This window comes from Pleurodeles waltl, chromosome 2_2 (assembly GCF_031143425.1).
Source record: "Pleurodeles waltl isolate 20211129_DDA chromosome 2_2, aPleWal1.hap1.20221129, whole genome shotgun sequence".
NCBI classification, from domain to species: domain Eukaryota; kingdom Metazoa; phylum Chordata; class Amphibia; order Caudata; family Salamandridae; genus Pleurodeles; species Pleurodeles waltl.
Genome location: NC_090439.1, coordinates 590,471,086 through 590,495,650, shown reverse-complemented (window position 1 = coordinate 590,495,650; position 24,565 = coordinate 590,471,086). Strand labels below are relative to the sequence as shown.

The 24,565-nt window shown below is 47.5% G+C and overlaps 1 protein-coding gene across 2 annotated transcripts in view; it reads left to right on the top strand.

Annotated features, from left to right (window-relative positions):
• PRKDC (protein kinase, DNA-activated, catalytic subunit) overlaps positions 1 to 24,565 on the top strand; it is a 2,139,921-nt gene that overhangs the window by 1,564,090 nt on the left and 551,266 nt on the right. For both annotated transcript variants that reach the window (XM_069220133.1, XM_069220131.1), the window contains 2 exons: positions 2,859 to 2,967; positions 20,772 to 20,883. In XM_069220133.1, coding sequence (XP_069076234.1) covers positions 2,859 to 2,967; positions 20,772 to 20,883 — 221 coding nt within the window. The remainder of the gene's footprint in view (positions 1 to 2,858; positions 2,968 to 20,771; positions 20,884 to 24,565) is intronic.

Below are 24,565 nucleotides of genomic sequence, written 5' to 3'. Positions count from 1 at the left end.
TAGAAAACAATGCAATTAGTGAAAATCACAATAGTTAGAAATGGGTTTAGGGGGAGCACAAACCATATACTAAGAAAGTGGAATGCGAAAGTCGGTCCCCCACTTAGGCAAATGTGATGTGTAGAGGGAACTGGGCTAGAAAACCCCAAAGGTAAGTACCAGAACCCACCCCAGTGACCAGGAAAGCAGGAGTAAATCACAGTAACTTTCCCGGAACACACAGAGAAACGAGAAGAAGAAGAATGCAAAACCCAGAAGAGACTGCAAGACACCAACAGTGGATTCCTAGACAAGAAGACATGTGGAAGAAGGAAGTCCAAGAAGCACTGAAGAGTCCAGGAAGAGAAGGAGCCCCTGCTAACCCAGATGAAGGTGCAAAAGGAGAACAACCGGTGAAGACGAAAAGTCAGCACTTCACCCAAGAAGACAGTCGGGTTCCTGGAAGGGTGCAAATTATGTCCCATGCTGGATGGAGGATTGCAGTCTGGTTTTCGTTATCGGAGTCCGCCAACAACCCTTGGCACAGGCAGAGCTCGAGGTTAGCGGAAAATTGTGCTGCCGGGGACCACGTGGACTCTACCCAGGAGGAGGAGTCAGAGGGGGCCCTCAGCAACTCAGAGAGCCCACAGAAGACCAGAGACCAGGCAGTGCACACAGGAGTCCCACTGCATGGGGACAGAAAGTTGCAGAAGAGGCACACGCAGCACTGCGACAAAGGCTCCCACGCCGCTGGAGAACCACTCAGGAAGCTGTGTGTCGCAGGATAGAGTGCTGGGGGCCAGAGCTACAAGATGCACAAAGGACTTGGAGGAAGGATGCCAACAAGCCTCGGCAGCTGCAAAAGACACAGTGCACGGGTGTACTGTCTTGCGTGGGGAGGGAAGGTCTTACCTCCACCAAAGTGGAACTGCTGGAAGAAAGCATCGTTGGGACCACTTCAGTCCACCACCTGTGACGCAGGATTCACGCAGCACAGCAGGAGAGGAAATGCACACAGCCGGTCTTCGTCGCAGTTGGTGTCTGGAAAAGCAGGGGAGTAAGTCCTTCACCCCCATGGGAGATTCCTTCGCTCTTCTGATGCAGGCTGAAGACGGGCTGTCCTCAGACGATGCACGACTGGGAAACTGTTGCAGTTGTTGGCAGGAGCTGAAAATACAGTGTTGCAGAAGGCGTCTTGCTTCTTTGTTGCAGCTTGTAGAATTCCTTGAGGGTCCGGATGCAGTCAGTGAGAAGTCGAAGTGGAGGATGCAGAGGATTTCTGCTGGAGTCTTGCAATCTGAATCTGAGGAATCACCCAAAGGAGAGATCCTAAATAGCCCTGAAAGGGGGATTGGTCACCTAACCAGGTAAGCACCTATCAGAGGAGGGCTCTGATGTCACCTACTGGCACTGGCCACTCAGATGCTCCCAGAGTTCCCTGCCAACCTTGAATATCCAAGATAGCAAAACCCAGAGCTCTGAGCACCACCCCTCGGTGGTGATGGACAGGGGAGTGGTTACTCCCCTTTCCTTTGCCAGTTTCGCACCAGAGCAGGGATTGGGGGTGTCCCTGAACTGATGTAGACTGTTTTATGCAAGGAGAGCTCTAAATGTACTCTTCAAAGCATTTTGGGAGGCTTGGGGAGGATACCCCTCCCAAGCCTGTAACACCTATTTCCAAAGGGAGAGGGTGTAACACCCCTCTCTCAAAGGAAATCCTTTGTTCTGCAGAAACCAGTCTATGAGGTAGCAGCAGCTGGGGCTGCCTTGAAACCCTCATAAGGCTTTAATGGCAATGTTAGTTTTCTCTAAGGAGCCCCCAGAGTGTATGGAATCATACAACCAGTGCTTGCCCAAGCCTTGGGGTATGATTCCAACATGTTTGATACCAAAAATGCCTATGTTCTGAGTTAGCATTATGTTGCTGGATATTGGTAATGACATATATCCAGTACACACGTAAAATGGCGTTCACACACTCACAAATTCTGGGAAAATGGCCCTGAAGGTCGTGGGAGCACCTCTGCTTGTGCATGGGTGCCCTCACTCACAGGTACTTTTACCCTGCCATCAGGGCTGGAGGGCCTGCTAAATGGTGACTTATAAGTGACCTGGTGCAGTCAAAATGGCAGCGAAAGGGTGCTTGCACCTTTTCACACAAGCTGCAATGTTAGTCCTGCAGAAACCTTTGCATGGGCTCCCTATAGGTGGCAAAAGGTATGCTGCAGCCAATAGGGATCTACTGGAACCCCAATGCCCTGGGTACCTAGGTACCATATACTAGGGACTTATAAGGGGGCACCAGTATGCCAATTGTGGTTGAACTATTGAATTTTGGGAGAGAGAGCATAATCACTGGGGACCTGGTTAGCAGGATCTCAGTGAACACAGTCAAGTACACTGACATCAGGCAGAGAATGGGGATAACCATGCCAAGAAAGAGGGTACTTTACTACACTTCAGCATCTTCAGTGTGTGGAAACAGGATGCAGTGGCAGTATTGACTGATGAAATCATGTCCAGTATGACGTTTAGGTCCAGTATGATGTTGATGATTATTCTGAAGTTCCTGGAGTGGGTGCTGGCTGTCAGTGGGGTATGAGTTCGGCCAGCCACCAGTTGGTGTCCCATGATGAGGTGTTTTTGCTGAAGATCACTACTTCTGTCTTGTTGGTTTTAAGCGTGAGACAGTTGGCTTTCATCCAGTTAGCGACTTTGGTCATCCAGGCAGTGAACTTAATTCTTGTTTTGGCGGAAAATAGGACAGTCCATTCTTCAGTGTGGCCAACTCACAAGTCTGTGCTCCCACAAAACACTAAACAAATCTAACAGTTTTCCTTAGTTTGTTGTATAATAGTTGAATGTTGTATTTTTTCTAGATCTACTCTAGCATCGACACCCTGTTGCACCAGAGCCGACTAACCAAGCTCCAGTCTGTCCAAGCATTAACAGAGATAAAGGATTTTGTTAGTTTCATCAGCAAGCCAAGTAAGATATTACTGTTTTCATCTAGTGCCTAATGTCTATCCGCTCACATTTTGGTCTTTGCATTGTTTTTTGTAATCTCTTGTGTATAGTTTCAAAGTTCTAACAAATTCATAATTTCTTGAAATATCAGAGTAGAGACTGTTTCTTTGACCAGTTAGTAGTTACCAGGGAGCCACATGTATTTGTGCTGCGGGTTGTGGCGGAAATTATGTTTATACAGTCTCATTTGGCGCTGCCAGCTCTACTGATGGCATTTACTTTTTTATGCATGTGACACAGATGTGGTACCTCAAATGCTGATTTTCATAAGTAGTTTTTGACAAATATATTTAGTTGCCTTCTCTTGCTGTCTGAAGAGCCTCCTTGTTTGATGAGTGGTAGAGAAAAGTCAGATAGGGTCACTCATTGGACTCCATTTGTGTTGCATGTGGGGGATTTTTGGAGAGAAAATTGTGAAGTCTTCCGTTCTCACACTGCCAGATCCATTAATGTTCAATCCATGGGCAGTTTGTGAGTATCACTCATGAGAAGGCAGAGAAAGCCTCTCCAACTGGAATGAAGAACATGAATCACTCATAGTAGAAGTGGCTCGCCTTCTATGAAGTCATTGGTTAACAGTCCCTGGAGGATATGCAGGTGTCCCGCTAGAATCCATCTAGTTACGAGACCACTGTAAGTTCCCACAGCCACAACCTAAATAGGTCCTAAAAGCCCTATGAATATTTGGAGAGTTACAGTTATCACCAGAATCAAATTGTAATGACCTACTCTTGTCAGTAATAAATGTCAGGTGCTCTCATCACTTTCACTGTGCTACTTGTATTCTGTCTGGTCTTCTGTTAGACAAGCACATGTCCGATCTGGAAGTCCACCTGGTCACCTGGCATCAGTCACCAGTGAATGAAGGTACTGGCAAGGTGTAGGAAAGTGCCTCTTTTGACATGGTAAACCTCCCCTACCCCCTTTTTCGTTGTCTCTCTTTTCTGGCACAATTTCGACTGGAGGTCCACTGGGTCCCCGCTAAACAGGTCCAGAGGGCCAGATTTCTTTCCCTAAAACTGCACAGTTGTTTTTCCTAATTGGTAAACCTTTGTTGCCACTGAATGTCCCTAGTAAATTGTTCACCTGTTACCTAGGGCATGGGGCACCAAAGGAAGGCACCTGAGGGCCGCAGCACAGATTGTGCCACTCTCAGGGACCCTCTCACTAAGTGCACACATTGCTGCCTTCACAGGCTGCGTGTCTTGGGGCAGACCTAAAATGAAAACATGACATGACACAGAGCCTGTTTGCCCTGTCCCTTGCACACTGCATGCAATATATGTAAGTCACCCCACTGGCAGTCCTTCCAGCCATAAAGACAGGGTGCATTATTTTATAGATGAGGGCATATCTGCATGAGAAGATATGCCCCTGCTATGTCTGTCGATTTGCAAGCATAGCGTGTGAACAGTGCAACCATTATAAGAACCTGTGCTGGACACTGGTCATTACGAGTTCCCCAGCTACATGATGGCTTCACTGACAATAGGGATGTTTGGTATCAAACATCTAGTATTAATAAACACTCACTAAATTCAGTGATGGATTTATTAATACACGCTCTCAGAGGGCCCCTTGAGACCTACCAACTCCTAGAGTGGGCACTGACTGGTCAGAACCAGTGCAGCCACTTTAGATAGAATTCTTCCCCCCTGAGGTGAGAGCCAATGTACTCAAGAGCTCGGTACAAAGGCCTGCTCTGGGCAGAGGGGTGATCTCCTTTCCCAGGCAGTATGGACATTCCAGGGCGGGGAGCTTTAGAGGCCTTGTCCCCTTTGAAATGTGACCCAGGACTTCCCGAATGCTGGAAGAGGCGGACCCCCATTTCCTGATCCCACTTTTGGCAACAGGACTGGTGGAAAAATAGATAAATTGGGTGGAGTGCCCACTCCATGCCAGTCCCACCCTTAGGGTGGAAGAAGCTGAAGTGGACACTACCTTTTAAATTCCTCCATCTTGTGTGGAAGGAATTAGGCCGATAAGGTTAGGGCTATGCCCACCTGCCAAAGGAAGTGGCCCTAGGAAGGGCGTAGTCACCCTAAAGGTTAGTAGCCCATTGGCTATCACCTGGCACTCTCTGTAACACCCCTAAATTCATTATTTAGGTGGCGCCACTGAACCCTAGATTCAGATTCCTGTCAACATAAGAAGAGCCGGACACCACAGAAGCCGCCCAGCAGAGAAGACTAATGACACCAACTGGCTTGGCCCCAGCTCTACCGGCCTGTCTGCAGCCTTTAGAGAACTTTTTTCCAGAAGACGACTGTCTTGCAACTTAGCAACCTCCAAAGCCTTGGGAGGACTGCCTGCTCTCCATAAAGAACAAGCACTCCTGTGGACAGCGGACCTGTCCAAAAGAAACATCTCCAAAGAAGAAATAAGTCTTCCTCAGGAACCACGAAACCACCCCCTGAAGCCACCTCTGCACCAAACGGCCCACGTCCAAGTGGCCAACCAGTCCTGTGAATGTTCCCCAGCGCTTCTGACCCAGAGTCCATCGTGGGCTGACCCCTGATGGACTCCACAGCAACGCTTGCAGCCTAAATCCCATGGCTCGGCATGATCGCGTCCTACCCAGTAAGCTGTTACCGACACCAAAAGATGACCCTTCACCCATAGCCCCTTGGCCTTGGATAGCTAGACCATTGGTGTTCCCACAACCCTTGGCATCTTAACGCACCTGGCTAGCTGTGGGTTGACCTCTCCCGGCCTCCTGGCCAGAGCCTGCAGCCCTTTCTGAAAGGGATCTCCTGCATTTGCTAACATTGGGAGCCTGATGCTGTCTTGGCACTCTGTACCCGTCCGCCCCTGTGCCGCTGAGGGTGTAAGTTTCGTGCCGCCTTGTGACCCCCCGTTGTCAGTGCTTCAACTCCAGGAATTCCACCCCTGAGCCCACTCTACTCACCTATAAGGGGAACTGCAGTGGATACCCCCTGTCTCCTTTGGATAGCATTGGGCTCCCGACATTGTGTTGGCACACTGCACCTGGCTCACCCTGTGCAGCTGATGGTTTCAGTTTGGTGCTCCCTTGTGCCCCCCAACCTCACAGTGCTTGGCTCAACCTCCAGAGACCAACCTCTGACACGGCCAGTACTTAGCTGGGAGAAGCATGTCTTCTTTCCCCCCAATCTCCACAGACTAACATTTGGGTCCGATTTTGAAAATTGCACCCATCCTCCCCCATGCCACTATGGGTGCACTCTTGGTACCAACCTGAACCTTGCCCGGTGCTAAACTGAAACCCTGAAGACTGAGGTTGTACGTTGTGTACTTAGCAGAGAAACTGCATTCTTGTTTTCTTTCCATAAATAAACATTGAAGATTATGAAAATTGCTCTGTCAATTTTTGAAACAAAGTATTTTTAATTTAGACACTGCTTACTTTGTAACAAAGTTCTTGGGTTCAAAGGATATATAAGAGTAAGTCTTATGTTTCTCAATTAGTCTCGGGTTTATTCTTCTAGTGTGTGTAGGAGGCTAAGTATATGGTGTGCACCTATAGATGAGGCACACTGCACGGAGTCCAGGCAATCCTTAGTGATAGTGTAAGCGGCTCTAGATAACCGAAGCTCTCAGAAGGGTAGCTGTGGAAAGCACACCAAAGGACCTTTAGGTCTGAGGAAGTACTAACACCCGAAAGGTGAGTAGGTAGGATTCCCCAGGCGCCCATGTGCAGAGTAGAAATCTCGGGTCAGTGTCCATAGGATACCATTGGGAAGTTGTAGTTGGAGTTTCGCCTTTTATGACCCTTCCCAGAGAACCCTGAGGAAACACTTTGGGACAAGAGAGGTTAGATAGTGCCTGTAGGAGGCTGGCCTGGCTTATAGTGGGTACCTTGTGGTACTTACACCTTGTGCCAAGTCCAGTTATCCCTCATAAGTAGATTAGTAGTGTTCGAGCATCTTAGGCTGATAGAGGTAGCTATAGCAGAGCAGCTTAAGCTGAACTAGGAGACATGCAAAGCTCCTACTATAGCACTTACATCACTTAGTACTACATCATAAGAAACACAATATACAGAGTTACTAAAAATAAAGGTACTTTATTTTAGTGACAATATGCCAAATGTATCTCAGAGGATATATTCCCTTAGGAGGTAAATAAAATACACAAAATATACACACAGACCAAAATCAGGTAAGTAAACAGTAAGCAAAGTAGTGCAAATACTGTAGAACACAATGGGATCCAATAGGAGACAATAGGCCTAGGGGCAACACAAACCATATACTCCAAAAGTGGAATGTGAACCTCAAATGGACTCCAGGCCTAGTGTAGTGTGTAGAGGGTCGCTGGGAGTGTAAGAAAACACTAAGGGTGTTCAAGATACCCCACCCCAAGACCCTGAAAAGTAGGAGTAAAGTTACCCTACTACCCCAGAAAGACAGTAAAGTCGAGATAGGGGATTCTGCAAAGACAACAACTGACTGCAAAGCACGGAAGACGGATTCCTGGACCTGAGGACCTGCAAAGGAAGGGGACCAAGTCTAAGAGTCACACAAGTGTCCGGGGGGCAGGAGCCCACTAAACCCCGGATGAAGGTGCAAAAGGGCTGCCTCTGGGTGGAAGAAGCCGAAGATTCTGCAACAACGAAAGGTGCCAGGAACTTCTCCTTTGGTCAGAAGATGTCCCACGGTGTGCTGGAGAATGCAGAGTTGTTTCCACGCAGAAAGACCGCAAACAAGCCTTGCTAGCTGCAAGAGTCGCGGTTGAAGGTTTTGGGTGCTGCCAGGGCCCAGGAAGGACCAGGAGGTCGCCCCTTAGAGGAGGAGACCGAGGGGGCGCTCAGCAACACGGAGAGTCCACGCAGAAGCAGGCAGCACCCGCAGAAGCACCTGAACAGGCGTTCAGAAGATCTGAGCACGACAGTCGACTCAGCACAACAAAAGAGGGTCCCACGAAGTCGGAGTCCAACTCAGCGAATTGGGCAATGCAGGACGGAGTGCTGGGGACCTGGACTAGGCTGTGCACAAAGGAAGTCTTGCAAAAGTGCACAGAAGCCCTAGCAGCTGCAGTTTACACAGGATTACTGTCTGGCGTGGGGAGGCAAGGACTTACCTACACCAATTTTGGACAGAAGGGCCACTGGACTGTCGGGGACACTTGGATCCAGCTCCTGTTTTCAGGGACAACGCTCGTCAAGATGAGACGGGACCCAGAGGACCGGTGATGCAGAAGTTTGGTGCCTGCGTTGGCAGGGGAAAGATTCTGTCGACCCACGGGAGATTTCTTCTTGGCTTCCAGTGCAGGGTGAAGGCAGACAGCCCTCAGAGAATGCACCACCAGGAAACAGTTGAGAAAGCCGGCAGGATGAGGCACTACAATGTTTCCGATAGTCTTCTTGCTACTTTGTTGCCGTTTTGCAGGTGTCCTGGAGCAGTCAGCGGTCGATCCTTGGCAGAAGTCGAATCGGGAAGTGCAGAGGAACTCTGGTGAGCTCTTGCATTTGTTATCTGATGAGAAACCCACAGGAGAGACCCTAAATAGCCCTCACAGGCGGACTGGCTACAGAGAAAGGTAAGCACCTATCAGGAGGAGTCTCTGACGTCACCTGCTGGCACTGGCCACTCAGAGGTTCCATTGTGCCCTCACACCTCTGCATCCAAGATGGCAGAGGTCTGGGACACACTGGAGGAGCTCTGGGCACCTCCCCTTGGGAGGTGCTGGTCAGGGGAGTGGTCACTCCCCTTTCCTTTGTCCAGTTTCACGCCATAACAGGGCTGGGGGGGATCCCTGAACCGGTGTAGACTGGCTTATGCAAGGAGGGCACCATCTGTGGCCTTCAAAGCATTTCCAGAGGCCAGGAGAGGCTACTCCTCTCAGGCCCTTAACACCTATTTCCAAAGGGAGAGGGTATAACACCCTCTCTCAGAGGAAATCCTTTGTTCTGCCTTCCTGGGACTGGGCTGCCCAGGCCCCAGGGGGGCAGAAACCTGTCTGAGGGTTGGCAGCAGCAGTAGCTGCAGAGAAAACCCCGGAGAGTTAGTTTGGCAGTACCTGGGCTCTATGCTGGAGCCCCGGGGATGCATGGAATTGTCACCTGGTATTGGGGTGACAATTCCATGATTCTAGACAAGTTACATGGCCATGTTCGGAGCTACCATGGTGACGCTACATATAGGTATTGATCTATATGTAGTACACACATGTAATGGTGTGCCCGCACTCACAAAGTCCTGGGAATTTGCCCTGAACAATGTGGGGGCATCTTGGCTAGTGCCAGGGTGTCCTCACACTAAGTAACTTCGCACCTAACCTTCACTAAGTGAAGGTTAGACATATAGGTGACTTATAAGTTACTTACGTGCAGTGTAAAATGGCTGTGAAATAACGTGGACGTTATTTCACTCAGGCTGCAGTGGCAGTCCGGTGTAAGAATTGTCTGAGCTCCCTATGAGTGGCAAAAGAAATGCTGCAGCCCATAGGGATCTCCTGGAACCCCAATACCCTGGGTACCTAGGTACCATATACTAGGGAATTATAAGGTTGTTCCACTGTGCCAATCAGAATTGGTAAAATTAGTCACTAGCCTGCAGTGACAATTTTAAAAGCAGAGAGAGCATAAACACTGAGGTTCTGGTTAGCAGAGCCTCAGTGATACAGTTAGACACCACACAGGGAACACATACAGGGCACACTTTATGAGCACTGGGGTCCTGGCTAGCAGGATCCCAGTGACACAGGCAAAAACAAACTGACATATAAGTAAACATGGGGGTAACATGCCAGGCAAGATGGTACTTTCCTACACAACCCCCCCAAACGAGGGGTAATAAGGCTAACCTTGCCCAGATGAGTCTTCATTGTCTAAGTGGAAATATCTGTAGAGTCCATCTGCATTGGAGTGGGTACTCCCAGGTCTATGTTCAACTGTATAGTCCATTCCCTGTAGAGAGATGGACCACCTCAACAATTTAGGGTTTTCACCTTCCATTTGTTTTAGCCAAAGTAGAGGTTTGTGGTCTGTCTGAACAATAAAGTGAGTACCAAATAGGTATGGTCTCAACTTTTTCGGTCCCCAGACCACAGCAAAGGCCTCCCTCTCTATGGCAGAAAAACGCTTTTCTCTAGGTGTTAACCTCCTGCTGATAAAAGCTACAGGTTGATCCTGGCCCTCAGTATTTAGCTGTGATAGCACTGCCCCAACCCCCAATTCAGAAGCATCAGTCTGGACTATGAACTTTTTGGAGTAGCAAGGGCTTTTTAGGACAGGTGCAGAGCACATGGCCTGTTGGAGCTCTTCAGAAGCTTTTTGACAGCTAGCTGTCCACAATACCTTTTTAGGCATCTTTTTACCAGTGAGGTTATTAAGAGGTGCTGCAATGGAGCCATAATACTTAATAAACCTCCTATGGTACCCTGTGAGGCCTAAAAAGGCTCTCACCTGGGTTTGAGTTGTAGGGGGAGCCCATTCCATAATGGTCTGGATCTTCCCCTGCAGTGGTGCAATCTGTTCCCCGCCTACCAGGTGGCCCAGATAAACCACTTTCCCCTGCCCTATCTGGCACTTTGAGGCCTTGATAGTGAGGCCTGCCTTTTGCAGGGCCTCTAAAACATTGCACAGGTGGACCAGGTGATCATCACAGGTGGAGCTAAAGACAGCTACAGCATCTAGATATGCTGCACTAAAAGCTTCCAACCTTTGCAGGACTGTGTTCACCAACCTTTGAAAAGTGGCAGGTGCATTGTTCAGACCAAAGGGCATCACAGTGAATTGATAGTGCCCTCCAGTGGTTGAGAATGCAGTTTTGGGTTTTGCATCGTCTGATAATTTAATCTGCTAATACTCTGCAGTTAAATCAAAAGTGCTTAGATACTTGGCAGAAGCCAGTGTATCTATCAGCTCATCTGCCCTGGGTATAGAGTGAGCATCTGTCTTGGTTACTTGGTTGAGCCCTCTATAGTCAACACAAAACCTCATCTCTCTTTTACCATCCTTACTGTGAGGTTTTGGAACCAGCACCACTGGGCTAGCCAATGGGCTTTCTGAAGGCTCAATCACTCCTAAGTCTAACATATTCTGAACTTCTTGTTTAATGCAGTCCCTGACATGGTCAGGTTGCCTATAAAGCTTACTTTTGACAGGTAAACTGTCTCCAGTATTGATTGTATGCTCACACCAAGTAGTGGTACCTGGTATTAGTGAGAAGAGTTCAGAAAACTGACTTAAAAGATTTACACAGTTATCTTTCTGCTCAGCAGTAAGACAATCTGCCAGTACTACTCCCTCCACTAAGCCATTAGCTTCAGTGGTGGAGAAGAGATCAGAGAGAAGGTCACTCTCTTCTTCCTGTCCCTCATCAGTTGCCATGAGCAGGGTGAGATCAGCCCTGTCATAGTAGGGTTGTGGCGGTTGACATGGAGCACCCTAAAGGGACTCCTGGCAGTGCCCAGGTCTACTAAGTAGGTAACCTCACCCTTTTTCTCAACAATTAGATGTGGTTTACTCCATTTGTCCTGGAGTGCTCTTGGGGCCACAGGCTCCAATAGCCACACCTTCTGTCCTGGGTGGTACTGGGTCAGGACAGCCTTCTGGTCATGCCATTGCTTTTGCAGCTCCTGGCTAGCCTGAAGGTTTTTACTGGCCTTTGTCATGTACTCAGCCATTCTTGATCTTAGGCCAAGTACATAATCCACAATGTCTTGTTTAGGAGTTTTTAAAGGTTGTTCCCAACCCTCCTTAACAAGTGCAAGGGGACCTCTCACAGGGTGCCCAAAGAGGAGTTCAAAGGGGCTAAAGCCCACTCCTTTTTGGGATACCTCCCTGTAAGCAAAAAGGAGGGGAGGCAAGGTAACGGGACATCCCATCTCCTTCTCAGTGTCTCAGGGAGTCCCATTATCATACCTTTGAGAGTTTTTATTAAACCTCTCAACTAGACCATTTGTTTGTGGATGATAAGGAGTAGTGAACTTGTATGTTACACCACACTCCTTCCACATTGCTTTGAGGTATGCAGACATGAAGTTACTACCTCTGTCTGACACCACTTCCTTAGGGAAGCCCACTCTGGAAAAGATTCCCAGGAGGGCCCTTGCCACTGCAGGAGCTGTAGTAGTCCTTAAGGTGATGGCTTCAGGGTACCTAGTGGCATGGTCCACTACCACCAGGATAACCCTATTGCCTGAATCTGTTGGAGAGTCAAGGGGTCAACTATGTCAACCCCTACCCTTTCAAAGGGCACCCCAACCACAGGAAGTGGAATTAAGGGGGCGTTTGGAGTGCCACCAGTCTTGCCACTGGCTTGGCAGGTCACACAAGAGTGGCAACACTGTTTGGTGTCCTCTGACATATGAGGCCAGTGAAACAGGGAAACAAGCTTGTCCCAAATTTTACTTTGGCCCAAATGCCCATCCAAAGGAATGTCATGTGCCAAGATAAGAAGAAACTCTCTGTATTGCAAAGGGATGACCAATCTCCTGGCAGCTCCAGGTTGAGGGTCCCTTGACTCAGTATACAGGAGGTTGTCTTCCCAATACACCTTATGGCTATCACTGACATCCCCCATTCTGCTGTTTGACAGCTTGCTGTCTCAAACCCTCTAGTGTGGGACAGGTCTGCTGTGCCACACTCAGCCCTTCCCTAGCAAGCCCCCCTGCACCCAAAAGCTCAGCAGTGTCTGCTGCCAGCTCATCTGGTGTAGGTTCTGCACAGGGAGAGGATTTATTTTCCTCAAAAGGGGAATCTTCTGGTGAGGGAGGGATAGTGAGTGGGCAAGGATTTACCCTTCCTACCCCTAGCTTTTGGGAGCACGTGGTCCATTGTTCCAGGATCCAAGTTTCCCTGTCTTTTTTGCTTTTTGGCCTGAGCCCTTGTCAAAGCAAAAATATGCCCAGGAATGCCCAGCATTGCTGCATGAGCCTCCAACTCCACTTCAGCCCAAGCTGATGTCTCCAAATCATTGCCTAGTAAGCAATCTACAGGTAATTCAGTGGCTACCACAACTTTCTTTGGACCAGTAACCTCCCCCCCCCAGTTGAGATTCACAACAGCCATGGGGTGGCTATGTGTGTTATTGTGAGCATCAGTCACTTGGTACTGCTGACCAAGTAGGTGTTGAACCAGTTTCTCTATAACAATAGTTACACTGGCTCCTGTGTCCCTGTAGGCCTCAGCCTCAACACCATTAATTAGGGGTAGGTGCTTGTACTTACCCATATTAAGGGGACAAGCAACCAAAGTGGCAAAGTCAATGCCACCATCAGAGACTAACACAGCCTCTGTGGCCTCCCTAACAAGACCAACCCCAAGTACACTGCCAATAGTGAGCCCAGCTACACCCTTGGATAGGCTATTTGTAGTAGACTTCCCACCACCACTGCTATTACTAGGGGCACTAGAGGTTGCAGTTGGGGTTGTGGTAGTGGAAGCCTTGGTGTTTTTTTTTTTGGACAAGTGGCATCACTTGCCCAATGGCCTTTTACTTTACATAAATAACACCATGGCTTTTTCTGATTGTGAGAAGAGGATTGGGACCCACCACCCCCAGAGGATTTTTGTGGGCCTGATGAAGACTCAATGTTTTTTATCTTTGTCCCCATCCTTGTCAGAAGACTTACCATCCTCCTTCTTGCCATCCTTGTCACCCCCTGTATGAACCTTTTCTGTTCACTCTTGTTCTGACCCATTTGTCTGCCTTCTTTCCCAATTCTTGGGGAGAGGTCAGATCTGAGTCTACCAAGTACTGGTGCAACAAATCAGACACACAATTGTTCAAAATATGCTCTCTCAGGATTAGATTATACAAGCTTTCATAGTCAGTCACCTTACTGCCATGTAACCAACCCTCCAAGGCTTTCAGTGAACAGTCTACAAAGTCTGTCCAGTCTTGAGAGGACTCTTTTCTGGTGTCTCTGAACTTAATCCTGTATTGTAAAGTGGTTAAGCCAAATCCATCCAAAAGTGCATCCTTCAAAACTATGTAATTGTTAGCATCACTTTCTCTGACAGTAAGGAGCCTATCCCCCCCTACCCGTACCAGTGAAGGATAGCCACATGATAGCTGCCCACTGCCTTTGAGGGACCAACTGTACTATACAGGCCCTCTCAAGTGCATCAAACCACTTGTTAATGTCATCCCCATCCTTGTAAGGGGTGACTATCTTATGCAGGTTTCTGGAATCTTGCTCTCTAACAGGATTACTATCAAAAAACACTGCTGCTGCCACCATGGAGTACCAACCCCAACCTCTGCCTTTCCCTTTCCACATCCAGAGATTCCCTGTCTAAGGCCAGCTGCTGCTGTTTAAGCTTCAGCCTGGCCGCTTCCAACCTCAGCTTTCTGTGTTCCCTTTCCATTAGGTTATCCTCAGGGTGGGAGGCTTGGGAATTGTGAGACACAGAAGAAATGTGGGAATTGGCAAAGAGAGACCTGTCCCTAACTGGCTGGACTCTAGTAACCTGGCCTTTAGGAGTGAAAGCTGCCCTACTAGTGTATGACCCCCTCCCACTACCAGTGTCACTAGATGGCCTGTTAGCTGACAGGTCCTTGGAAGAACCCTCCCTAGCATCCTCAGGGGACTACTCTGAGGAGAGTAACCCTCTCCTCTCCCTCCTGATCCCGGGATGGGCCAGACTGGTTCTGGTCACTTTCTAGGAGAAGGCTAAGGAGAAGATCTGATCTAAGGAGACAACTGTGGGAGTAAGCTCTACTGCAAGCATGACAGAAAAAGGTTTCGGACTGAGAGAGAAAAAAGTTTTTAGAACTTTTAAAAGAACAGAGAAAACTTTTTCAAATTTTTGAAAACGTTTGAAGGTTTTCAGAAACGTTTCAGAAACTTTTTAGAAGTTTTAGGAAAGGAAAGTTAAACTGTTTAGGTTATTGTGTATATTCTGAAGTATTTGGTATATGTTTTTCTTATAAAAAAGCACCAATGGCAAAGTGGTAAAGCAGTTGGAAGTACTTATCCCACCGCTGCACCACCAATGTAGGAGGCTGGCCTGGCTTATAGTGGGTACCTTGTGGTACTTACACCTTGTGCCAGGTCCAGTTATCCCTTCTTAGTAGATTAGTAGTGTTCTAGCACCTTAGGCTGATAGAAGTAGCTATAGCAGAGCAGCTTAGACAGAACTAGGAGACATGCAAAGCTCCTACCATACCAATTAGATCACTTAGCACTATATCATAAGAAACACAATACTCAGAGTTACTAAAAATAAAGGTACTTTATTTTAGTGACAATATTCCAAAAGTATCTCAGGGGATATACTCCTTTAGGAGGTAAGTAAAATACACAAAATATACATACAGATCTAAATCAGGTAAGTAACCAGTTAGAAAAGTAGTGCAAACACTGTAGAACACAATAGGATGCAATAGGCCTAGGGGCAACACAAACCATATACTCCAAAAGTGGAATGCGAACCACAAATGGACCCCAGGCCTAGTGTAGTGTGTAGAGGGTCGCTGGGAGTGTAAGAAAACACTAAGGGTGTCCACGATACCCCACCCAAAGACCCTGAAAAGTAGGAGTAAAGTTACCCTACTACCCCAGAAATACAGTAAAGCTGAGATAGGGGATTCTGCAAAGACAACAACAGACTGCAAAGCACTGAAGACGGATTCCTGGACCTGAGGACCTGCAAAGGAAGGGGGCCAAGTCCAAGAGTAACGCAAGTGTCCAGGGGGGGCAGGAGCCCACTAAACCCCGGATGAATGTGCAAAAGGGCTGCCTCTGGGTGGAAGAAGCCAAAGATTCTGCAACAACGGAAGGTGCCAGTAACTTCTCCTTTGGTCAGAAGATGTCCCACAGTGTGCTGTAGGATGCAGAGTTGTTTCCACGCAGAAAGACCACAAACAAGCCTTGCTAGCTGCAAGAGTCGCGGTTGAAGGTTTTGGGTGCTGCCAGGGCCCAGGAAGGACCAGGAGGTCGCCCCTTGGAGGAGGAGACAGAGGGAGCGCTCAGCAACAGAAGCAGGCAGCACCCGCAGAAGTACCTGAACAGTCGTTCAGAATATCTGAGCATGACGATCGACTCAGCACAACAAAAGAGGGTCCCACGAAGTCGGAGTCCAACTCAGCGAGTTGGGCAATGCAGGACGGAGTGCTGGGGACCTGGACTAGGCTGTGCACAAAGGAAGTCTTGCAAAAGTGCACAGAAGCCCTAGCAGCTGCAGTTGACACAGTACACAGGATTACTGTCTGGCGTGGGGAGGCAAGGACTTACCTCCACCAATTTTGGACAGAAGGGCCACTGGACTGTCGGGGACACTTGGATCTAGCTCCGGGGACCACGCTCGTCAAGATGAGAGGGGACCCAGACGACCGGTGATGCAGAAGTTTGGTGCCTGCGTTGGCAGGGGGAAGATTCTGTCAACCCACGGGAGGTTTCTTTTTGGCTTCCAGTGCAGGGTGAAGGCAGACAGCCCTCAGAGCATGCATCACCAGGAAACAGTTGAGAAAGCCGGCAGGATGAGGTGCTACAATGTTGCTGGTAGTCTTCTTGCTACTTTGTTGCGGTTTTGCAGGCGTCCTGGAGCAGTCAGCGGTCGATCCTTGGCAGAAGTCGAAGAGAGAAGTGCAGAGGAACTCTGGTGAGCTCTTGTATTTGTTATCTGATGAGAAACCCACAGGAGAGACCCTAAGTAGCCCTCAGAGGAGGATTGGCTACAGAGAAAGGTGAGCACCTATCAGTAGGGGTCTCTGATGTCACCCGCTGACACTGGCCACTCAGAGGTGTTTATTGTGCCCTCACACCTCTGCATCCAAGACCGCAGAGGTCTGGAACACACTGGAGGAGCTCTGGGCACCTCCCCTTGGGAGGTGCTGGTCAGGGGAGTGGTCACTCCCCTTTCCTTTGTCTAGTTCCTCACCAGAGCAGGGCTGGGGGTTCCTTGAACCGGTGTAGACTGGCTTATGCAAGGAGGGCACCATCTGTGCCCTTCAAAGAATTTCCAGAGGCCAGGAGAGGCTACTCCTCTCAGGCCCTTAACACCTATTTCCAGAGGGAGAGGGTGTAACACCCTCTCTCAGAGGAAATCCTTTGTTCTGCCTTCCTGGGACTGGGCTGCCCAGCCCCCAGGGGGGCAGAAACCTGTCTGAGGGTTGTCAGCAGCGGTAGCTGCAGAGAAAACCCCAGAGAGTTAGTTTGGCAGTACCCGGGCTCTATGCTGGAGCCCCGGGGATGCATGGAATTCTGGTATTGGGGTGACAATTCCATGATCCTAGACAAGTTACATGGCCATGTTCGGAGCAACCATGGTGACGCTACATATAGGTATTGACCTATATGTAGTGCACGCGTGTAGTGGTGTCCCCACACTCACAAAGTCTGGGGAATTCGCCCTGAACAATGTGGGGGCACCATGGCTAGTGCCAGGGTGCCCTCACACTAAGTAACTTTGCACCTAACCTTCACTAAGTGAAGGTTAGACATATAGATGGCTTATGAGTTACTTAAGTGCAGTGTAAAATGGCTGTGAAATAACGTGGACGTTATTTCACTCAGGCTACAGTGGCAGGCCTGTGTAAGAATTGTGAGAGCTCCCTATGGGTGGCAAAAGAAATGCTGCAGCCCACAGGGATCTCCTGGAAATCCAATACCCTGGGTACCTAGGTACCATATACTAGGGAATTATAAGGGTGTTCCAGTGTGCCAATCTGAATTGGTAAAATTAGTCACTAGCCTGCAGTGACAATTTTAAAAGCAGGGAGAGCATAAACACTGAGGCTCTGGTTAGCAGGTTGGACACTCTCGGGGGTTATCCACCTATGAAACTGGGTCAAGGATGTCAGCCAACTGGTCTAACCAGCCAGATGCTCCCAGAGGCTTCTGCCTACCTTGTTTCCAAGATGGCAGAATGAACCGGCCACCTGGCAGAGCTCTGTGCACTTCACTAGGGGAGGAGTTGGACAGTGGGTGTGGTTACTCCCCTGTCCTTTTGCGCAAAGGCGAAAACCATGTGTTCCTGAATTGGTGCAAGCAGGATCATGCAACGAGGGCACCAAATGTGTCCTTCAGTGCAGTCTGGTGGTGCTTAGAGGCCATCCCACCCCAGCCCATAGACACCTAATACAAAGGTGGAGGTGGTCTCACCTCTCCCTTGCAGGCAATTGTTTATTCTGCCTTCTTCTGCTTGAGTTAGCTCGCCAGCAGGAGGGCAGAACAGTGTCGGGCCGGCAGCAGCGTGGGCTGGCCGCCAGACACTTTAAGGCTGCACCAGCAACACTAGGGGATCCTCTAATGAGCCCAAGATTACTTGGTATCATGCAACTAGCACTGGTATCAACATGGTTGATATTAAACATGCCTTGGTTCGGAGAAGCCATTATGTAGTTAGATCACTGATGTTGACCAGTGTCCACTACATTCTTTAAGATGGTTCCCCGCACTTAGAAAGCCCAGAGAATGGAGTCTGGGGTTTGTTGGGATACCCTGCTCATGCAGGGGTGCCCTCACACTTAGAACCATGTATCCTGCCCTAGTGCTGAAGGGCCTACCTTAGCGGGGTGACTTACAGGGTCAGATTGCAGTGACCATGATATAAGGCAAACTTTATATCTGGAGTGAAAGGTGCGTGCACCATTTTTACACCGGCTGCAATGGCAGGCCTGTAGTCAGTTTGCATGTGCCCTCATGGGTGGGACAACATATGCAACAGCCCATGGGGGACCCCTGGTATACCAGTGACCTGGGTGCCTAAGTACCGTATACTAGGGACGTACATGGGTGCGCCAGGATGCCAATTGTGGGGTGTAAAAGGTACTTTACAAACTAAATTGAGCTGTGAGAGCACTGACTGGGAGTCCTGGCTAGCAGGATCCCAGAATGCTACAGTCTAAACATACTGACACCAGGCCAAAAGTGGTGGTAACTATGCTAGAAAGATGCTGCTTTCCTATAGAGGCCCTTTTTCATTACTCATTTTTGTATTTTTATATCATGTTAGTTTTTTGCCAACTAGAAAATGCTTATTAACTAGAAGACATTGATGAGTTTATTTGATTTATGTTTAAAGTATATTTTGTACTTAAATTATATGTAAATAATATGTGAATGTAAATTAGAGTTTTGATATAATTAATGACACTTAAAATAATGCAGTTGGTCATCAATGCATTCATATAGGGAAATGAGTGCCTCAACAGGTGCCGTCTTTATTAGTTTAAAGCTTCATTAAATTTTTTGAAACCTAAACTCTTGAGAAAGGGCCTGTGGCTGAAATGTACTGAAACCCTGTCATCAGCTTGAAGTTTGTTTTAAATTTATTTTTTTACTTGCTCTAGATAGAAAGATGTGTGTGTGATAGTGAGTGATTGAAGTGATAAAAGCTGTAAAAGTAAATGTAATAAGTCATAGACAATCGCTTTGTGGTTTACAACAGATTTGTGAATGATTTTTCAAATATTAGTTATGTTCTCACAGACTATATAATAGATACATGTGCCCAGTCATACAAGAGTCAAAACCTCTGGCACTGTACTACTAGTCACTTCTTGAGATAGCCTTGGTGAAAACAATTCTAGTTTTTTTAATGTCTTTATTGGGAGTATGGGTAGGCAAGCAATACATAGAAAATCAATGAAATTAACACACTATATTAGAAAATGGGGATATAACAACCTGCTGCAAGCCACCATTTTACTAGGAGAAAATTCTCAGTTTTATGCCTACTCGCACCCCCCTCCCCCCACCCCAACTGAACATTTTGACTGTTCTGAGTCAACCCACTCCCACCTAATCCTTCCAACTGCCTTCACTGCATGTAGGCCACAGTATCAAAATGTCGCACTCGTGGTTTTCCAGCAATTGTATCATTTGAATTCTGGAATACGGAATGTAAGCTTAAGAGGCTGAATATGTTGGAACAACAATATAGGATCGTTGGATCTCATGCTAAAATTAAATGTCAGTGGGAGTAACTTCAGTGGCACGTATAGTCTTTAGTGCAGTGTGCAAAAGCCTCCACTAACCTATCTCAGTCATGGGCTATAGTATAGTGTGTTTTCACAGTCGAACCCTCTTTTGTATAAGACCACGCCTTCCGGAGACAACCAAGGGGGGGAACCACTTTACCTCAAGTCTGGACCGTCAGCAATGCTCCACTCTTCCAGTTTATTGTGCTGTCTCTAGTAGCATGGTCATGAATTTAGTTGAGGCTCTGTTAGTGACTGCGGGGTGGGGGTGGAAGACCCAGCATTAACTTTTGCCGAGAATTATTCAACTTTTACCCTGTAGCCTGGGACAGCACGTTGATAACCCCGATTTAATGACCAGTAAGCAACAAATCACTTCTAGTTAGTGTTTGAATTCTTCAGTCTCCATGTCCAACCACACTGTACTTTTTTTCTACCAACACCGGTAGGCAATCAAAGAAAAATGAATTAGAATTTAAAACCACTAAACTCCATTCCTGAGACATAAAGCTTAGATATCACATTCTCTCCACTGATCGCAAAGCCAGCCAATCCTAGTCCCTGGTTATATATGCAAAAAAATGCTATCAAAGGTAAAAATGTCATGGAGTCAAATCTTGTTATGTGATGCAAAGTACCAAGCTTCTAGATAAGATTCCAGAATGGTTATGAAATAAAGGGGACAATAAAGAAAAGTATGGAAAATCATCCTTATGTAGTGGAATAAAGTGTAGAAAATTCATTAGAATAATATGTTAGAGGATATTGTCACAACTAGAGAATATTCTGTCACTCTGTCATCATAAGTTACATTTTTATGATGGGATAGTGTTAAAAATATATTATTTCACAGCTTCCTGTTTTCTCATGGTTCAGTAAACATGTTTTGTGACTATTTCTATAATGCAGGTAATTTAGCATCTGAAGCATCTCTAAGAAAACTTATCCAAACTTGGAAAAGCAGATATCCTGACTCTAAAGTGGACCCAATGAACATTTGGGATGACATCATGACAAATCGGTATGGTCTCCTTTGTAATATATTTGTGTCATTTTGAAATATAGTCTTAGTTTAGATGTGTCCCAGTATTAACTCCTCGTGTGCCCTCAGAAAGTATGGATGCCCTTTAGAATCAGTTACAGAGCCTGTTGGCAACATAAATTACACAGAATGCATCTAATAATATTAATGTATGAACTGCTTAGCAACCGTGAGTACAATGAAAGCTTTCAGCAGGAAAATTTGACTTGCCACTTTTTATCCTGCCATTATTTGCCACCTACTCTTAAGTTTTGTCAGCATCTGATGAATATACAATGGTTTTGCCCGTTCATCAATTCTTCTTTGTTGTTTTATTCAGGCTTTTTTTCCTTTGTAAAATGAGTGCTCTAGTTTCCATGAGACATTTTGCTAAGATTGTGATGAAACTTTTCTCTGTTACTAAATTCTACATGTGAGCTACGTGTTACAGTATGTGCAGATTCAGAAAGTATGTAGTTTTAATTGGTTTGTTTTAGTTGTGACATTTAGATTCTTATAAAATAAATCATGTGCCTTCCCCGTTTTAGGCAGCTTTTAGGTTGAGCATAAGCTTACGACCTCTTGTATGTATACTTTTAAGTATACTTCTGTGAGCTTCTAGCTTTTTCATTTATCAGTGTAAGTTTCATTTAAAAATCCTTGCTTGCTAGCGGTCAGTCATGCCTCTTTGTCCCTCATTCTTCTGTGTGGGAGCAGGGACCAACTACTGTATAATTAAGCTTTGTCCTATTTATTTAATCTGTAGGGGATTTTTTTTTTTTACTTTGTTTCCTGCTCGTGTCCAGGGATGCTTTCCTTTCCATTTGTAAAGCATTCTTGCTCTGAGTTTAGCTTAGCTGTATACAAGGCTATAAATCAGGCTGTTATCTTGGTGACATTTGGTCTTTGTGAGCTTTCTGCGCCCTCTGTCAGCTGCCTGGCTCCTCCCATTCCTTGGTTTGGATTTTCTTTACGGAGTGTCCCTGCTTGCAATCCTGGTGCTTACAGCAAGGGTGGAGGATCACTTGCTTACTTCATTACTTGTTCCGGACTGTGGGCATGTTTGCAGAACCTAGATGATGTGCAGGTGATTTAGTACAGTCCTTTTCTCACAATCTTTGAAAGTTAAGACCTTTCCAGAACAGACGAACATACCCATTTACACTACTGTACAGTACATCTTCCCAAGACGAGTTGCACTCAGGGCTGCAGTGGAAATACTCTGAACCGGTTGGAATTAATTTGTTGTGCACATTTGACAAACTGAAACATTCAGCACTGCATGGTTATCTATGTTGGAGTGATGTTTGTGTGTGTGTGTTGTTTGTTTTTTTGTTTTTTTAATATAAGGAGAGCACATTGATTTTTGCATTTCCAGGTATCTTTGTAGCAAATTTCATTTGAACATTTGAAATATTTCTGAAGTTACTTGCTTGTTACATCCTTTATATGGCCCTAGTTACTAGGCTTTCCATGTATCTGCTGAATTGGTTATTAACCTGCCCCAAAGCGCTGGCTTCCATCAGTTGTCGTACACTTGTGCCGGGCTGTCTGCAAGTTAAGCATCCCAGAAGATGCATACATGATTTGGTGCAAATCTCCCATCATATACTGAATACACTCCTATCCAGTTGGATGAAGTTATTTCTTTCCGGGACAGAGGAGCAAGCATTTTTGTCCTATAGCAGCTCTTTTCCACATGCCAAATGGGACTCCGGTCTGAGATGGGAACGTCCGATCGGTTGTTCCCCACGATTATTTAGTGCTTCACTGTAGGAAAGTACCCTCTTTTTGGCATGTGACCCCCAATTTCTGCCTGATGTCAGTGTGTTTTGACTGTGTCACTGGGATCCTGCTAGTCAGGACCCCAGTGCTTATGGTTTGTGGCCTGCTTGTCAGTATGTTTCACTGTTTTTTAAAGTATGCGTGACTGTGTCATTGGATTCCTGCTAATCAGGACCCCAGTGATTATGACCTTTTTCCAAATTTGTCACTACATACTGGTAACCCAGTATTTCACTCCAAATTGGCAGACTGGCCACCCCTTATAAGTCCCTAGTATATGGTACCTAGGCACCCAGGGCATTGGGGTCCCTTATCGGGTGTAGCATTACTTTTGCCACGCATAGGGAGCCCATGCAAAGGCTTCTGCAGGACTGCCATTGCACCCTTTCACAGCCATTTTCACTGCACCAGGTCACTTATAAGTCACCTATATGCCAGGCCTTCCAACCCTGAAGGCTGGGTTCAAAGTACCTGTGTGTGAGGGCACCCCTGCACTAGCAGAGGTGCCCCCACGTCGTCCAGGGCCATTTTCCGGGACTTCGTTAGTGCAAGGATGCCATTTCATGCGTGCACTGGACATAGGTCAATACCTACGCCCAGCTTCACAATGGTAACCTTGAATATGGACATGTGGGGGTGTGTAACAACTGGGAATGGTATCCCAATACTGATTCCAGTATTGGTAGCACAAATCCATGCACTCTGGGGGCTCCACTATGGACCCCCCAGTACTGCTATGCCAGCCTTCTGAGGTTTAACAGGCAGCCCAGCTGCTGCCACCTCACAGACAGGTTTCTGCCCTCCTGTTGCTTAAGCGTCTCAAGCCCGGGAAGGCAGAACAAAGGATTTCCTTTGGGAGAGGGGTGTTACACCCTTCCACTTTGGAAATAGGTGTTACAGGCATGGGAGGGGTAGCCTCCTAGAGCCTCTGTAAATGCTTTGAAGGGCACAAACGGCACCCTCCTTGCATAATCCACTCTACGTTGTTTCAGGGACCCCCAGTCCCTGCTCTGACGTGAAACTGGACAAAAGAAAGGGAAGTGACCACTCCCCTGTCCATCACCACCCCAGGGGTGGTGCCCAGAGCTCCTCCAGAGTGTCCCAGACTTCAGCCATCTTGCTTTGCAAAGTGTTGGGGCACTCTGGTAGCATCTGAGTGGCCAGTGCCAGCAGGTGACGTCCGAGCCCTCCTCTGATAGGTGCTAACATGGTTAGGTGACCAATCCCCCTTTAAGGGCTATTTAGTGTCTCTGCTCTGGGTGTTTCTTCAGGTTCGGATTGCAAGACTCCAGCAGGAATCCTCTGTATCCTTTACTTCATCTTCTACTGATGGGAACCGCAGCTGAACCCACCAGGAACTCTACAAACTGCAACAAAGAAGCAAAGACGACCTCTGCAACATTGTAACGTAAGCTCCTGCCAGCAACTGCAACAGTTTCCAGGTAGTGCATCCTACGAGGACTGCCTGTCTTCAGCCTGCACCAGAAGAACCGAAGGAACCTCCTGTGGAGTGACGGAGTCACTTCCCTGCTTCAGCAGACACCTCTCTGGAATGACGACCGGTGGCGTGGGTCCCCTCTCCATATGACGGGCGTGAATCCGGCGACACGGGTGGTGGACTAAAAGTGACCCCGACAGTCCCAAGGTCCAGGTGTTCAACTTTGGTAAGAGCTTGCCTCCCCATGCAAGCCAGTACTCCCGTGCACCGCGTGACTTGCAGTTGCCAAGGCTTGTGTGCGACCTTTCAAGAAGTTCTTCGTGCACAGCATAGCACAGGCCCCCAGCACTCCATCCTGCGGCGTACATCTTCCTGAGTGGTTCTCTGGTGGCGTGCTGCGTGGGCCTCCATTTGTACTTTCTTTGTCCCCGTGCTGTCTGACCCCTGTGCGCGCTGCCT